The sequence below is a fragment of the Dendrobium catenatum genome, unplaced genomic scaffold (genome assembly GCF_001605985.2).
Source record: "Dendrobium catenatum unplaced genomic scaffold, ASM160598v2 fragScaff_scaffold_1684, whole genome shotgun sequence".
Taxonomy (NCBI): Eukaryota; Viridiplantae; Streptophyta; class Magnoliopsida; order Asparagales; family Orchidaceae; genus Dendrobium; species Dendrobium catenatum.
The window spans coordinates 546,289-564,254 of NW_021320146.1; the positions used below are offsets into that span (position 1 = coordinate 546,289).

Here is a 17,966-nt window from a genome sequence, read left to right on the forward strand (position 1 = left end):
CTTCATCTCATCCAATTCTACAGTAGGTACGTAAATGCATCAACTATTTGTATCCTAGCTTATGTCATGGATTTAAGAACTGATATCTTCTCATCACGGATATTCTTACATGATCTAAGCAAATGTTGATCTTTAAGCCTAGCTAATTCATGATTGTGGCTCTCAATGAATTTTTGAACCTTCCAAACTTCATCTTGACCTACTGAAAATCTAATCATAGCTAGACACCCGATTTCTGGTATTGGATTTTCGATATTTCTAATTGGAATTCAAGTCAATGCATTTCTTAAATCCAGCTTTCGAACATACATAGTCCTTTGATTTAATTCTCATTAAATTTTGCCAGTAACTATGATGTTCTTTCCGAACATTGAATACAATGTTATGAGCATAATTGTAATATATCTCATATGCTTCATTGTCACTTGAATAAATACCATGTGGAAATGTGAAAATGATTTTAATGTTAGGAATAAACAATCGGATAGGTGTACCGACATGTATCATCATTATCGAAATACCGTGAATTAGTACCAAAACCTAGTATCGGGATGAAGTACCGAGAGCATTGTCATGGAAAAAATACCGATATCTTTTCGGTACAGTTCCACGATATCGAGATACCCTGAATCAGTAACGAAACCCGGTACCGAGACAAAATTCCAAGAGCAGAAACATGGACCCAAAAATACCAAGCAGTATCGCCACTGGGTACCAAGACGCAGTACATGTAATCTTCTCAATTTTAAGACTATTGTAAACATTTAGAACTCTACATTTATAAGATCTCTTGTAAAATCTCTTCGGAGTTCATAACTTACCGAAAAAATGTCAAGCATATCTTCCGTGCTTCGCTCAAATATTTCTTCCTTTACGTCTTCGGTTTGTTCCATCTCCTCGAACGACTCGAATTCATCCAAAGTGGTTTCCATTTTTAATTCGTCTTCCTCGCTTCTCTTCGTAGCACTCTTCTAATAATATATCATAAACCCTAATGTAGAAAAAACCCACAAATATCTCATAAAGCAAAACAAAAAATGGCGGCATTTTTAAAAATTTCACGTGGACCCCTGTTCAGGTTGTCGTGGCGTGCGAAATTTCGTCTTCCTGGCAGGTCGGGTGTCGTCAGGTCGTCATGCCGTAACGTAACATGTTACTATTGACCTCCGAATGTAGAACTACGTTTGGTATCCGCACCGAATGATTTTCCCATATTCAGATTAATAAAATATTATGGGTGCAATGCAAATATATTCTGAAGTGGAGTTGCCCACGCCGACCAAGAAAGCCAAGTTCACCACGCCGCCGATGCGCGCATCAGCATCCCACTTCCCCGCTCTTCTTAATCCACGTCAGCGACAGCCCTTAAAGTACGCCTCCACTCAAGGAAGCGCATTTTAGCATCCTGTCCGTTCTCCATAAATCCTCTACCCGCCCACTAGCCAAAACCCTATCCCCCACATCCCCAGTCCAATCTCCCATCCTCCTGATCTACTCCGCCTCGCCGTCGTCTCTTTCTTATAAAAGAATCAGTGACGTAGATTGCACGATTTCGATCCTGGACTAGGACAGTCGGCAATGGGACCCCGATCCTCTGACGATGGCGACGATCCCCCGATGGAGATCGAGTACGAGGTACAGGAGATTCGCGACGGTATCGATGATTCACAGGGCAGTCGATTCGCGCTCCTCACCCGGGAATTCCGGGCTCTCCGTCACCGGAGTCGAGAGGAGCTCCTCATCCGATACATCATCCATCCCGATAACCGGTATGTCATCTACCTTCAGTCTATTGCCTTTTGCCACCATTCAATTTTTTTCCACTTTCGCCGATGGAATGTAATCTCTCTCTTCATGCGGGAATATTTGTTGTTTCGTTTATGAATTAATGTAGCGGATTAGGGCTTATGGAACTGTCGGTAAGAAGATCTAAAGCTTGGGATAGGAAGCCGGAGAAGCTTAATCTCGTTCTTGAAACCGCTATTGTTTTTTCTATTTTTTTGAAAAAAAAAAAAGTTAGACGGACGTATTACCTCAAATTGAGTTTTTTTTTTTTTTTTTGTTTTTTTTTTTTTTTTTTTAAAAAGTTAGACGGATGTATTACCTCAAATTGAGCGTTTTTTTTTTTTTGCATTTCTTGGTCGAGCGGTAGCAGAGCATGGTCAGTTTATCCGTGGAGCCAGTTTTATTTGGCTCTTGATGGGTAGCTTTACAGTTTTTTGTTTATGTGAGGATTACGATTTTAGATGATAGTAATTGCCAAACTATCTTATTTTTGTCTAAAAAGTGATTTAATATATACGACTGAGACTAGACTTTTTTTTTTTTTTTACATTTAGGTCATTTAAGACAAATTCACACACAACGCATACACAAAGACTCGAACCTATGACCTCTTAATTGGAAGTCTAAGCTCTCAACCAGGATGTCAAAGTGAGTTGTGTACTGAGACTAGACTCATTTGGCACTGCAGTGTGAACTTATTAGAGTTCGTTATCACCGTTTTAGCAAATTTGTAAGCGCTTATTTTTGGAGGATTTTGCTTTAGATCATTTTTTAAAATAATTTCCGATAAATCATAAATTATGTATTAAAAAATAGAATTATCCTTTCCGTGACCACGAATCCTTTTAGGAATCTCAATAATCAAAAATATATATGTGAGCCACCCATTCCGTGCCAAGTGTTCTTCATATTATATGGTTATACTATTTTTAATCATTTGTTATTTATTAATATTCTTCAACTTAAAGACAGTTGTCACATATTTAGGTAGGAGTGTTTTTATTGAAGAATTTTTATCGTTTTTCCAGCAATCCTAGTAATATCAATACGAATCACATCTTAGGTCTAAAGATTTTAAAAGTATAATGCTCTTAAAAAATGGAAGAAATCAGAAAAACGAGCACACCCAAGTTGCCGAGGGTTGAGACTTTGTTGTTACAAATATCCTATGAAAATTGAAATCTATAGAAGTTGAACTTCTATCCATTCACAGATGCTTTAACTAGTCAGAAAATAAAGCATAAACATTAAATTAAACCCAAAATGATTGGGAATGGACGATTAAATCTTAACAAACCTTACCCAGACAAAGAGATCTACATCGTTGATGGATGGATGATTGAGAGAGATCGCCTAGGATAAGGGTAAAGCGGTTGAAAAAGGTAATATTGAAGAGAGCTCTGCATTAATGTGCTGCTAAAGAGAAGTGCCGTGTCTAATAATCTACGTTGGCCGAGAGGGTTTGGAGACCGAGGTGTTGGGAGATTTTGAGAGAGAGAGAGAGAGAGAGAGAGAGAGAGAGAGAGAGAGAGAGAGATTAGAGTTTTACTTGATAAAGTTGGTTGATGTCTTGCTTCATTATGACAGGGAAAACAATTTTGTTGTGATTTAATTAACTCCACAAACTAGGCTATTAATCTTTGCGGGGCAAAAGAAGAATTTTTTAAAAAATATTTTGCTTTTAGCTAAGCTAATTAATAAAAATCTCATAAAAAAAAAAAACTTTTATTTAAGAAAGTTTAATGGAAAGAAGGTTGGAATCTGCAGCAAAGCTAAAATGTTGGGTAAGAGGAATAACCTTAAGCAATCAAGTATTCTCTTTGATATATTAGGATTTTGATTGTCCATTGACCATTTGAGATTAAGCAAGACTAATATCAAACCCGAGTGAGAGGAGGCTATTCTAATTTCTAAATATCAAAGTCCAATAACTACTTTATAAGCTAAAAAATAAATTTCTATCTAGTTTAATATCTGTCAATCGAACAAGTTTATCCTTATCCATAGTGGTTTTAAGTGTTGCATACTTGCATGTGACGTCTTCCATCGTTAGCTGTCGTCCATGTCATCCCTTTCGGATCGGAAATCCCACCAGTAACCCAATGAGGCTTATCTCAGTCATTAATATCTTAAGATATTAAGAGGAGGCCCGATTGATATCTGACATAGCCAATCGGTCAACTTTTTATGATGGTCTTGGTACACAATACTGGTTTTGTCAAAGATTGTGCGTGGCTTATGATAGGCTACTAGAACCAATATCCAATCAGCCGAGAAGACTACGGAAACGTCAAGGTCACTCGGCTAGATTTGCCAGGTCGATTGATTTTTTTTTTTATTATTATAAAAAAGGTGATAATTTCTCGCCATACTTTTATTTTTTATAATGTGGAAAGTTTGATTCTCTAGTAGCACTGCCCTTATTAGGTCCTAAGTCTTGGATGAGAAAAATGAAGTATTGCGTTAGGTAGTCAGCACCTAGCATAAAACTTGTCGAATAATCATGAAATGAATTTTTTAATACATTGTGTTAATGCTAGGGCATTTCTTGGAAGTGATGCGTTGTATGACCTGAATACAACGAGTAGTGTGCAACCGCCCTGGTTGAGTGTTAAATACGCAAGAGTTCTCATATCATGGATGGACGTGGACAAAGAAGTTAGTCCATGAAACTAAAATTAGTATAGATTCTTAGAATATAAGTTCTCTTACATGCAAATTAATGAAATTAAGAAATATCATGATTCATAGGAAGAGAAATACTCTATGCATTCAAGAAACTAAATGAGTTAAAGAGATTGATAATTTAGGATATAAAATAGGATATTCTAGTAATAATCGTACTAGCTAGAAATGATGTAGGTGTGGGCATATATAAGATTTTAAAGGATAATGTTGTAAAAATTAATAGAATTTGAATAAAATTATAACTTTAAAGATTATTGTTGATTCTAAGATTATTAATGTTATAAATGCTTATGCTCCTCAATTAGATTTAGAAATGAGTTCAAAAATAATATTTTAGAATAACTTAAAAGAATTAATATAAAATATCTCTTGAAGAAAAAATTTTTATTCAAGGAGATTTAAATGAACATGCTAGTAGAGAGGTATGTGATTTTAAAAATATTCACGGTTGCTATGATTTTGGAGCAACTAACAAAAGTGGAAGACAATATTAAACTTGTTTTAGCTTGTAATTTTAATATTGTTAATATCTTGTTTACTAAAATTAATGAGCATCTCATCACTTATAAAATTGATATAGTAAAATTCAGATTGATTATTTTCTTATTAAAAATAAATTATTTATATTACAAAAATTATAAAGTTATTCCGAATAAAAATTTATCTACCCAACATCATTTATTAGTTTTAGACTTTAAGATAAAGGGACATAAAATAAAAAATAAATTTAAATGTTGTTATAGGATTAGAAGACGACTTTTAAAGAATATTAACAAAAATATTTTTTAGAATAAGATAATAGATCTTTAGATTTTATCTGTGCATGAGAAAATTTATATTATATAAGAAAAAATAGTTAATGATATTAAAAATATGCAAAAGATTTGCTTAAAGTTTTAAATAGAAAAGTTTATACTAGTAAAAATAGTTGGTCATATAATCAAAATATATAAGAAAAGATAGAATAATAAAAAAAATATTTGTTATTAAAATTAATTTAGATGTAAAATTTTTGATAATTACTAATGATATAAAATGCCCGTAAGGAATCTAAGAATGCAATATGCGATGCAAAGATTTTAATTTTTAATGATATATATAATATATTAGATATTAAGGAGAACAAAAAATATAAATATAAATTAGTTAAATAAATAGATTAGAGTAGTAAGTATTTTGTTTAAGTGAAGCGTATTAAGGATGAAGATAAAAAAATGCTTTTATTAGAAGAGGATATTCAATAATTGTGGATGAGATATTTTTCTAAACTTTTCAATAAAGATTATGAGAATGCGATTGACCTTAGTCACATTAACACTCTAAATGAAAATAAAGATTTTTTCATTAACGTATTAGTAAAATGTTTAGTGTTGTAGAGATAAGGATGCTTAGGTGGATGTGTAGTTTTACCCTTAGAGATAGGATACGAAATGAGCATATACGTGAAAAGGTTGGAGTAGCTCCAGTGGAAGATAAGATTAAAAAGAGTTGTCTTAGATGGTTTGGTCACATTAAACAGAGGCCTTTCGATGACCTGGTTAGGAAAGTTGAGGTATTATATTTGACTTATGTTAAAAAAAGAAAGAGGTGGACCTAAAAAGACTTGATTAGAAAATATTAGAAATGATCTTTCTTTATTAGATTTAAATGAAAATTTGACTTTTAACATGACACAATGGCGAAAAAGGATTCATGTAGCAGAGATAAAGGCTTGATGTTGTTGTTGTGTTAGTAAAACCGAAGTTGAGGCTTTAAAGAAAATGATGTGTGTAAAAGCTGTTGCACATGACGATACTCCAATGGAGGTGTGAAATTGCTTAGGAGATAAATGAGTTTCTTTGATGCAGGACATATATGAAATTATGATTTAGATTAAGATTTTGCACGCATGATGATTAAGAGCAAGTTAATTAAAGCCTTATGATGAATTGAACAATGACATAAAACACAAAGAGCAGTAAACACAAGCTTAGGCCAAGTTACTTGCAAAAAGTAAAAACTACTCTTGATGTTGCATATGAGATATGTTTCAACAAGAAATCCTTTATCTAATAGTAAGACTAGTGCTATGAAAGATATCTCACACAATTCCTACTAAGCACTAAACTTTAGCGGAGCGTTGCAAGATTTTGCATGAATCAATTAAAGGATTCATTTGAATTTGGAGTTTGAAAACTTTCCAAATTTAAGAGGATCTAAATTAGGTAAGCTTCTAATTATTTCCCTAGAGGAGACTTGGGAGAGAAAAGGAAGGTGGATGGAAAGAGGGCCGACAGCATTGGGGTGGAGGTGAAAGGTGTTGGCCGGCGGTGGGGTTTGTTTTGGAGTGGAGGGTCGACGGCTATGAGGTTGGGGAGCTCTAGGCAGTCGGCTAGGAGGAAGGGGAAGGGAGAAAAGAAATGAAAAGGAAGAAAGAAAATAAAAACCACGAATCTGGACGCTTCCAAGGTTGGTGGGTGATCTGATTCCCTCTCCAAGGGCCCTATCCAAAGCTCTCACGCTCTCAAGCTCTCAGAACAAAGAGTTATATGAAATTTTCTTTCATATTTATCATTAACCCTCAAAGAAGAAGAGGAAGGCTTTAAATATCCCATACAATGAGAAAATATGAAGTACTACAATGCCCCTAGGGCTTGCACATACCTAAACTCTTAAGGGAAAAAATGAAAAAAAAAAAACATAATAAAACTTCATAAATAAAACTAATACATCAATAATAAATATGAAAATCAAAAGTAAAGCAGTGTAATCGTGGCCGTAGATCTACGACCACGCTTCTGATAAACTTTCCATGTCCTGATGTCCTCATCATTCTTGGCTTACTAAACTTTTTAATATTATTTTAAACACTAAAAAAATGTTAGATAAGTGAAGAATTAGTGTGTTGATTCATAGTTTTAAGAATTAAGGTGATTCACAAAGAGTGTGTGAATTATAGAGCAATTAAGTTAATGTGTCATACTTTAAAACTATGGGAGAGAGTTATAGAGCGTAGGTTACGACGTGATACTAATGTTTCTCAAAATTAATTTGGATTCATGTCGGGTAGGTCTAATATGGAAGCTATACATTTATTGAAAGGTTTGATGGAGAAGTTGTTTTGACTCAAAATTTTGAAAAAGAGATATTCACCGACAACAATCAAGAATTTATTTAAAAGTCATTATAAGCTTAAATCACAAACTGTCTTCTCCATAATATCTCGATTGTTGTGTTTTAATTTTCCTAATTTTTCATACTTTTTAGGCACTGATAATTTTTTTTAATAAATTGGCATCTTATGGTATAAGTGGGAGTTTTGACAACATCAGGTGTTCGTTTTGCAAACTGATTTCATCAAAGGTTTTTTCTAAATAAAATGAACTATTTTATAAATATTTTTTTATAATTTTTTGAATCCCTAAAAAAACTTATATGAATTTTATACTAAAATTAATAATAATATTATTATTAATTTTTATATGTTATAAAAAATGATATTATAAATATTTTGAATATATTCTGAAAATTTTTTGTTAGTGATTTTGAAAAAGTAGCAATTTTTGTCTGCTTAAAAATTTATTTTGACATCTAAAAATAGTGTTTTAGTTCAATTAAAGTTTTAGAATGATATTTTATAAAATACCTGATAATTTGGTTATATTTTAAAATTGTGAATTTTTGCTATGTAGTATTTCTATTGTCTATTGTTATGATATTTTGACAATTTTCAAAATTTAGTCCATTTTTGCTTTAATTTATGAAATGAATTGAAAAATGTGAAAGAAATGTAATGTGATGTGATGTGATATCGGCGCTAGTGAGCGACTGAGGTGAGATTCTTTTACCAAAGTGTGTAATGCCGACGCTAATGGGCGGTCGAGATGAGATTTTGTTACCGAAGTGTTGTGATGCTGGCGCTAGTAAGCAACCGAGGTGGGATTCTGTTATGCCGGTGCCAGTGTTTTAGATTGTGATAATCTACTGAGCCGTGTTAACTCATCCATGCTTTTGTTTTTTATTTTTAGGCTTAGGGAAGGGCAAGGAGTGAGTATAGTAGTTTGGATAGCAGGCTCCGATTTATGTTGTAGGTATTTTTAGTTAGTTTTAATTTTTGAATGTTTGGATTTTTTTTAATATTCTCTATGTTGTCAAGCACTATTGTAAATAACCTTCAGATTATATATTTTTGGATGATATATAAAAAATCATGATGAGATTCTTCCGCTTTATATTGTATTCAATAGTGGCTATGCGTAGTATATAAATTGGATGTTTTATTTCAGTTCTTCTTCCACCAGATCTTGGGGTCAGTCTTGCCACAATTTGACACAATATGAGTTGTGTGATATCAAATAATATCAGGTTGGATTGTGTCAGAAGTATTGAGAGAATAAGTAGGATCTACATATGATTTTTATTAATTTAGAGGAAACATATGATAAAGTTCCAAGAGAAGTGCTATAGAGAGTTTTAAAAAAGAAAGAGGATAATAATGCTTATATTCAAGTTATTAAGGATATAGATGCAAGAGTTGTTACTTCTGTTCAAACACGAGGTATTTTGACCAAGTATTTTCCTATTTTAGTTAGATTACATCAAGGATCAGCCTTAAGCCCATATATTTTTGCATTAGTCATGAATGTTCTCACTAGACATTTGCAAGAGGTTGTATCATGGTGTATGTTTTTTGTTGATGATTTTTTTCTTCATGATAAGATTAGAGAGGGAGTTGAAGGTATACTTAAATTATGAAGGTCAATCTTAGTGTCTAAAGGTTTTCATTCAAGTAGATCTAAAACTAAATGTAGGGAGTGCAATTTTAATAATAATAGATCTAGTGAATGGATTGTGATTGTGGGTGATCACGTCAGAGTACATGTTTTCGATATCTTGGGTCTATTGTTCAGAGTGATGGTGAAATAGCTGGGGATGTTATTCGTAGAATTCAAGTTGGATGGTTGAAGTGGAGGAGTGCATCGGGTTTGTTTTATGATAAAAAAGTTCACCTCAAACTTGAGGGAAAATTCTATAAGATGGTGGTTAGACCTGCAATGCTTTATGATGCTGAATGTTGGCCATTAAAAAAGAAGTATAATTTTAAGTTAAGTGTTGCAAAGATGAGGATGCTCAAGTGGATAAGTGGCTTTACTCTTAGAGACGGGATACAAAATGAGCATATAAGTGAAAAGGTTGGAACAGCTCCAGTGGAATATAAGATTATGGAGTGTCGTCTTAAATGGTTTGATTACATAAAATGGCGCCCTTCTGATGACCCCGTTAGGAAAGTAGATGTATTAGATTTTACTTATGTTAAGAAAGGTAGAGGCAGACCTAAAAAGATTTGTTTAGAAAATATTAAAAATGATTTTTTTATTAGATTTAAATGATAATTTATTTCTTAACATGACACAATGGAGAAAAAAGATTCATTTAGCCAACCCCGCATGGTGGGGTAAAGGCTTGATGTTGTTGTTGTTGTTGATAAATTTTGTAGTCGATCTCTAATCTATATGAGAAAGGTTAAAGATTGATATTAATTTGACAATCATTCGTAAAACTAAATTTTCACTAATGCTAGGCATTTTCACATAAGTGATGTGTCATATCCTAAGTATAGTGGGAAGTAGGTAATCGCTAGATGGAATATTAAATTTTATTGAAATTCTACAACTTTCACAGCTATGGTTAAAAGTAGGTGGTTGTTAATTAGGACTTTACCTTTTAAGTGTTACATCATAATTTGACCTAATTGTAATGAAAACATAAGAGGTGAGGTACCTCTTGTGGTGTTCAGTTTGTAGTAAAGAAAATATTTAAGTTTACATTTTTTTTTTCTGTTGTTTAGTTTGAAGTAGAAAAAAATAGTGGAGATTAATAATACTCAATTACTGGCGATACCAATGCATTCTTGTATCACGCACCCAATATTACATCTTGCGTTTGTATTCTCATTTTGCTCATACTTGTGATCACGCGTCGATATTCCCCTCATGCATGCCGCCACACTCTTGTGGCCCATGTTTGAGACCACACACTTTATCAATATCGTTGGTAGGGGTTGTTAAAATCCGGTTGTTGATCGGACTCCGATCAAATCCGATATTGAGCCGCTACTATTTAACATGATCCTAATCCGATCCATTTTTGCAGAAGTGTAAGAAATTTCAACCCAGACCGACCCGTCGGATTTTTGGGTTGACTTGACCCGACACGAAACCACGGTGTGAGAAGCACACGATGGTAAAAAATTGTTACCTTCGCAACGATTGATCTCCCTCCCATCGTCGTTGTTACTTTCAATCCAACAAAAGAATGACGAGGTGTCGTGACTTTCGACCCGACAAGAAGCCAGGAAAGAACGTCGCCGAATGAGGCGAAGAAGTCTTCGGTGCGAGAAGGGCGCGAATGGGAGAAAAATCATAAAATGGTTACCTTCACAACGAGCGAGCTCCCTCCGGACCCTCCGGTCGCCGTCTTTACTTCCAATTTTGATCCAACGTTCTTAGTTGTCCTGACTTCCGATCCAACAACAAGGAAGGTCATCGAAGGAGACGAAGAAGTCTTTAGTGCGAGAACGCCAAGAAGCACGCGAATGAGAGAAAATGGTTACCTTCGCAACGAGCAAACTCCCTATGAAGTCCGGATCCTCCCATCGTCGTCGTTACTTCCAATTCCTATCTAGATGTCGTGACTTTTGACCCTATATGAAGGATCATCATTGAAGGATGTGAAGAAGTCTTTTATCATTCATTCAAAACCTTACCTCACACGGACTGGCTAAGGCGGTGGAATTAGGTCAGATCGGGTTTACGGGTTGACCTGGATCCGACCTAATTTTTTAGACTGGTCAAAATTTGGAATTCAAACTCAACACGTTTGCCAAATGGGTTGACTGTAACCCTAAATTTTTAGAACAGGTTTTCGGATCGTGTCAAATATTGACACCCTAATCGTTTGCATCATCCGCGCTTGTTAGTGCCCTATAGTTAATTTTTTTTACATGTAGCCGAATATAAAAAAATAAATTTTGTGAATTTGTTTTAAATTAATTGACCGATCTTAAAAAATTAAACTATAGCGTATTTAATTTATATTACATTTGAAACATTCAAATATCTGAAATACTTATATCATCAGTAAATATTCTTGAGTGTTAAATCTTGACCCGTGTGATAACTAATAAATTTAACTAAATATTTATAAATAATTTGGCTCTTATTTTTTGGGTTTAATGTTTTAATTAGATTTATAAGTTGATTATTTGCTCATGTTAATTAATATATAATTTATAATGTTTAATTATATAATCAGAAAATGATAAGGATTTACCTAATAGCGATAATTGTTACTTGAAAATTTAATTAAAATAAATAATTAATTACAAATATTGATCAGTATGTTAAAAACGCTAATAAATTATTAATTGTAAATATTGATTAGTGAGTTATTAGAGTTAATTAAGATGAAGTGATGGAAGAGAAGAAAGATGATCTAAGGATCTTTTATGCTTCCAATTGACGTCTCGAATAAAATTCTGGAAGGATCTGCAATTTAGTGATTGAAAAAAGATTTCTTTAAGTTACTTGTTTTTGTAGTTTATTAGTTATTATTTAAAAAAATCTCAAAAAAAAATTACCTTAGGATTTTCTAAATATTGATTCCCAATTTCTTATTAAAATCTGAATATAACACTAAAAGGAGAAAAAAATAATTTACGAAGGCCACTATGATTTAATGATCTAAAAGGCTAAAAAAATATTTGATAAGAATTAGATCAATTATGGTTAAATAAATGTTAAAATTTGGAACCAATCCTCTTAATTCATTTAGATGTCTTAAAAAAATTATAATATGTAATGGTCAACTTTTAGGGGGTGTTTGGTATCGGATTTATTTGGAATTTTAAGCAGGATTTACGATAAATCCAGCCAAACGCAAAAAATGTCGACGTAAATCCGGCAAATTTGTAAATCCCAGATTTGCGGATTTACGGCGTAAATCCGCTAAATCCCAGTAAATCCTAATCCGGCTAGGAGTCGGATTTACGGGATTTGGCCGAAGAACCACGCGAAAGGGAGAAAGTTACCTTCACAGCGAGCGAGCTACCAACGGATTCAACGCAATTTACATTGAGGAAGACGCAGCTTCATCTTCATCCTGTGCCCTAGCCGTTCCCGAAGCGCAGTCGCTGGTTCCCGCTCAAGGTCCCGCAGGTACTCCCAAAAAATTTTTTTTTTCAGCGGTATTTTGGTATCCTCTTCCCGATCGAGCAAGAGCGAGCAGCTGTTTTTTTTTTTTTCTTCTTCACGAGCACGACAGAAGGGAGAGGAATACCGAACGCTCAAAAGGAATACCGCCGCTGCCCTGTTTTTTTTCTTCACGACAGAGAGGAAATGAGATTTTTTTTTTTGTTTCACCTCAGCATGCCTTAACAATTTATGCGTTCATTCATTTTTTTTTCTTCCCGAGAGTGACTCTTTGTAAATTCTGTTTGTGGCATTTCTAGATTATATAAGCTATCATTTTGTGTGAATTGTTTTAATTTTTTTCTTAAGCAGCAAAGATATAATTTAAATTATGATATTCAAGTCTTAATCTTTAGTTGAAGTTTGTCCTAATTGAATTATAGTATTTTTTTTTTTAAATTATACAAAATATTATACTACTTTGATTGACAAATATAACACGATGAGAATATATGCTCTTTTAATAAAAATCTAGGCTTTGTCGATATGAAAGTAGCAAGTGTGAGCGACAACGAGTCAAAGAAATCGATCATCGTGAGGAAGATGCTCTCGAATATATGCTCTTTTTGGTGAATGATGTTATGTTTGATGAATTATTTTGCATATTACTCCTTTTATTTTAAATCTTCAACCGTTTTAAATCTTGTAATTTGTTGCCAAATATCTTTTTGAATTTAACATGATTTAAAATTTTTTATACCAAACACAATTCAGAATTTATGAGCCTAGTATTTACTAAATTTGGATTTACTGGATTTAGTAAATCCTACTAAAATTAAATTCAATCTTATACCAAACACCCCCTTAACTGGAAACTAATTTCTCGTGTTTCCTCTCCTGACGGCGGATTCTCGTACGAGTAAAAGGGTTAGAATAAGGGTTCTCCTGTTAGCAGCTGATCCAGCGTTCTTGGGCTTGACGGAGCGAACCTGCTGCATGGTTGTAGGTTATACCAGTTTTGGACACACTTCATATTGATATGGGCGGTACATTCTTCCTGCTTCACCCCACTGGAGTTCGGCTTTTTCCGTGGACTCCCTCGCAACCTCTTCTTCCTCGACATTGCCGGCCAGATTGCATTCTTCGCCGACATTGTCATCCAGTTCCACCTGGCCTACCGCGACTCCCGTACCTACCGCATGATCTACAGCCCTGCGTCCATTGCCTTCCGCTACTTCAAGTCCGGCTTCATTCTCGACTCCCTCAGCTGCCTCCCGTGGGATCTCATCTACAAGGTACCTTATCCTACCCTTCTTTTGCCACTTCTACATCAATCCAATCTCATTCCAATCACAGTACCATTAATCTTGGTTTCTAGGTCTGTGGGAGGAAAGAAGAGGTGAGGTACCTCTTATGGCTTCGGTTGTGCCGGGTGCGGAAAGTTATTGGCTTCTTTCAGAAGATGGAGAAGGACATTCGCATTAATTATTTGTTTACGAGGATTGTAAAGCTCATTGTTGTCGAACTGTATTGCACGCACACGGCTGCCTGCATATTCTACTACCTCGCCACCACTCTGCCGCAGTCTAAGGAAGGGTATACGTGGATTGGGAGCTTGAAGTTGGGCGACTACAGCTATCAAAATTTCCGGCAAATAGACTTCTGGAGACGCTATTTGACGTCTTTGTATTTTGCCATTGTGACCATGGCTACTGTTGGTATGTGTTAACCTTGCATGTTAGGAAATTGGGATTATTTTATTTTAAATCGTTGTGATTGCGTTAAACCTATTGCTCGTAGTCTGCAATTACTTTTATGCTAGTTTTTTCTTTGCTAATTGATCTTTTAGCTGATTGAAGAATGTGCTTCATTTTAAATATGCTTTTTGCATTATCTTTTTTTGGTTTGTTTGTTGGAATGTTTAGGTGCATTCTGTTGATTTGTGGTTCTTGTAAGCTCTTCCTTTGTGCTAGTTCCTGCTTGGTTTTCATAATTGTACCAGAAGTAGCTTAAAATATTGTCTATGTTAGAGGACCATGAAGAAGAATGCCTGGGATCTTATTAAAGGTCATGTACTGATGTGCTTTAAGAAGAAAAGTGTTGAGAAAGTGATGGAAAATTAGAGGATCTGTTAAGATTGGACATTATTTTGGGTTATTGTGACAGAATACTAATATCCAAGCCATGAGTTTAATATATATTTTGGATTGCTCATAGCTCTACAGTCCTCATTTTCCTTCTTTCATGCAAAAATGCTTTGTAAACATTCCATTAATAGCCAAAATTTTATTGCCACAAACTTGAGTTCAAATCATTGTATATCATGATATTCAAAGTGAGTAATGCAAGCTAGATAAACAGATCAATGTTTATGAGGCCATCTCCAAACTAAGATGAATATAGAATTTTTACAGTTATGGAATCAGAGAGCTATTCACAAATTGGAAACAAAATGATGAATGCATAATGAAGTAGAGTAATGTAATACTGAATTATCTAATGGACATAACATGGTGTCCAAACTAAGAATTTTGCTTTTATGCTGAGATATGCTTTCATTGTTGATCATGATAAGTGTAAGGGATTAATTCAAAACAGATGAGTAAAACTAGTTTTTGAGGGCATCTGCAAACCAAACGATGGATTTTCAAGTAGAATGTCATTGTTGTTGTGAAATTAGCAGCTTACAAATGCAAGAATGATAAGATGAAAAAATGCCAAAGGCGAATGACCTACAAAATGCATTTGCCAGTTGTCCCAAATAAGAATGGTTGGTTTAATTGTGGACAAAAAATGGAAGAGAATAGGATGATTATTCATGAGGAATGTAGTTATAAATAACTGCTGAGGAGTTTATTATTTTAGAATAATTTAAAAATTGTTGGAAAATCTCATAAGCATGAGGAAATCTGTGAAAGTTTTAATTATGTCTTTATTGATATCTATGCAATTTATGCCCATTTTCATGGTAGACCAGCCTTTGCCCTTCATTTTAGAATGTGAATTTTGCTATATATTATTTATTTATTTATGTCTTGTTTTCCTGCCACTTGGTGTACAATGACTCCATGCCTCTCTTATTCCTACTTTGATTTAAACTAGATTCTAATGGAGCCATTTCTAGAAGCTATTTTATTCAAGAAAGTGCTTTGATTGATAGTTTAATAGGTTTTTCTTGATCTTATTTTGACTCATTTGTAGAATATAATTTGTGAGGTTTTAATGATGGCTAGGTACTTATCTGTATGTAGGTCACTAACAATTTGAAGTAGGGGTATAAATGAGTTGAATTGAGTTCTAGTTAGAACTAATTCGAGCTTGGCTCACCTACTCAATGGCAAGCTCAAACTTGAATTTGAGCTTGAGTTGGTATTGGGCTTGAGTTAAGCTCATACAGTGAACTCAAGTTTGGTTCACCTGAAAACAACTTGCTTGAGCATAAGAAAAAGTCCCGACGGGAACTCGCTAGAGAAGGATGGGGGCTTATTGGAGATGGAATCAGTGGGGAATTACTGGAGAACACAATGACAACATTGGCAATTTATGGGAAACACTTGAAGATTTCAAGTAAATCCTATCAATTTCGGAAAAACAACGAGAAAACGCTTCCAAACTCCAATGTAAACCAGAAAAATAATAGGTTTTATTGCAATAATAAAAGATACGACAGGAAAATACCAAGATACAGTCGATCCTCAATTCGAGAGGAGGATCTCTCTCTCCCAAATCTCTAGACGTCGCTAGAGCCCAAAAACCTAAGGGATCTCAAATTTCAGCCAAATTCAAGATGTCATAACCCTAGGAAAACAAATTATTTAATGCATACAATCTAAAAGGAAATCTCTAAATAATCCATACATTCAAATTTCCCTCCTAACTCCCTAAAAAATCCTTCCTAAATGGCTCGCGTGGCGGTGCGAACAACTTGTTTAGGAGGCGGAAGATTTCCGTCTCTGTTATGCGTGAGCTGGTCCCGTGTGGACCGTTAGACCGGTCTAATAGTAACATTTGTTGTAGTTGCAACGAGAGCTCACTGGAGCAAACATTGAAGGGAGTCTTGACAGAAATTTTGCTAGAGAAGGCATCGATGAGACAAATGGTAGAGAAGTCCCTACAAGAGTTTGTTAGACAAGGCATTTACAGGCCAATTAGTGTTTAGAGAAGAAAATGAGTTGTAAGATTTTCCATTCGCAAGTTGCGGCTACCTTCAACTAGAGCGGAATGACAATCAGGATTTAGGGGTTTTAATCAAGCCAGCTTGTTTGCCAACTAGTTGAGCCTCATCAACCTCAAACTCATGGCCTGGTAAGCTCCATTTGCAAACTTGTTAACAAGTTCAGTTCAAGCCGGATTAGCTCTCTGATGCAGCCTAAAGTCCTAAACCTTTTAGGAGAACACTTAGTAATGCAATTAAAAAACAACTTCTTTTCAATAACACAAACACAAATAGAAATTAATTTGGTAGAAACCACCAACTTTAGAAACTGATTAGGAATCACATATGAACAAAAGATTCAAAACACTTGTACAATAAAATCCCTCAAAACAATAATGAGTGGTCACCTCACATGCAATACACAAAACTAGGGAAATGTTCTTAAAGGAAAGTTCTAACTAGTAATCCACCATTGAAACTTTATCCAACACAAGTCTGCACTCCTCAGGTAAATATCAACAGAACGGGGTAATAACACTACCTCACAATTCACAAAGTTTAGAGAAGAAAGATACAGGTGGAAGGAAAATCGTATAGAAAAAAGACCAAGAGAAAGTAAATGGGAATAGGGAGAATACTAGCTTGCAAGCCACAAAGGAACCATCGGGTTGAAAATTTTCACCAAAAATTCCCTTTTACAATAGAGAATCCCCCACTTTATATAGGGAAAGGAGGGGAAAGAGCATTTAGTTGTTCAATTAAATGAGCCGACAGTTCAACCAAAGGAGAAGCTAAAGCATCAATCATTTGAATCAGTAAAAGGGGAAAACCAAACAACCAAAGGGAGAGGGGAAGAATCCCGAGAAGCCATAAAGCAAGGGAAAATCCAACATCCAAAAGGGAGAGGGAAGATGATGAGGACATCCGATCTACTTTGTTTTATGTTCATTTTTATTATTTGATGTATTAGTTTTGTTTATGATTTTGTTGTCTTTTCCACTTTTGCCCTTACCTAAGGGTTTAGACGTGTAAGTCCTAGGGGCATTTTAGTACTTTTTATTTGTCACATTGTATTGGTTATTTAAAGCCCTCCCCTCCTTTCTTGAGGGTGAATGATGAATTATGAATGAAATTTCATATTTCTTACTTGATCTCTAAGTAAGTTCTTG

At 34.5% G+C, this 17,966-nt stretch overlaps 1 protein-coding gene across 3 annotated transcripts in view; it reads left to right on the forward strand.

Moving 5' to 3' along the window:
* Positions 1-1,250: 1,250 nt before the first annotated feature.
* Positions 1,251-17,966, forward strand: part of LOC110103110 (potassium channel KOR1) — a 31,347-nt gene continuing 14,631 nt past the window's right edge. The window contains exons 1-3 of one of the 3 annotated variants that reach the window (XM_020831681.2): positions 1,251-1,769; positions 13,648-13,936; positions 14,020-14,359. In XM_020831681.2, the coding sequence (XP_020687340.1) occupies positions 1,579-1,769; positions 13,648-13,936; positions 14,020-14,359 (820 nt within the window). In that variant the 5' untranslated portion in view covers positions 1,251-1,578. The remainder of the gene's footprint in view (positions 1,770-13,647; positions 13,937-14,019; positions 14,360-17,966) is intronic. The other 2 variants (XM_020831680.2, XM_020831679.2) reach the window with 2 other exon arrangements.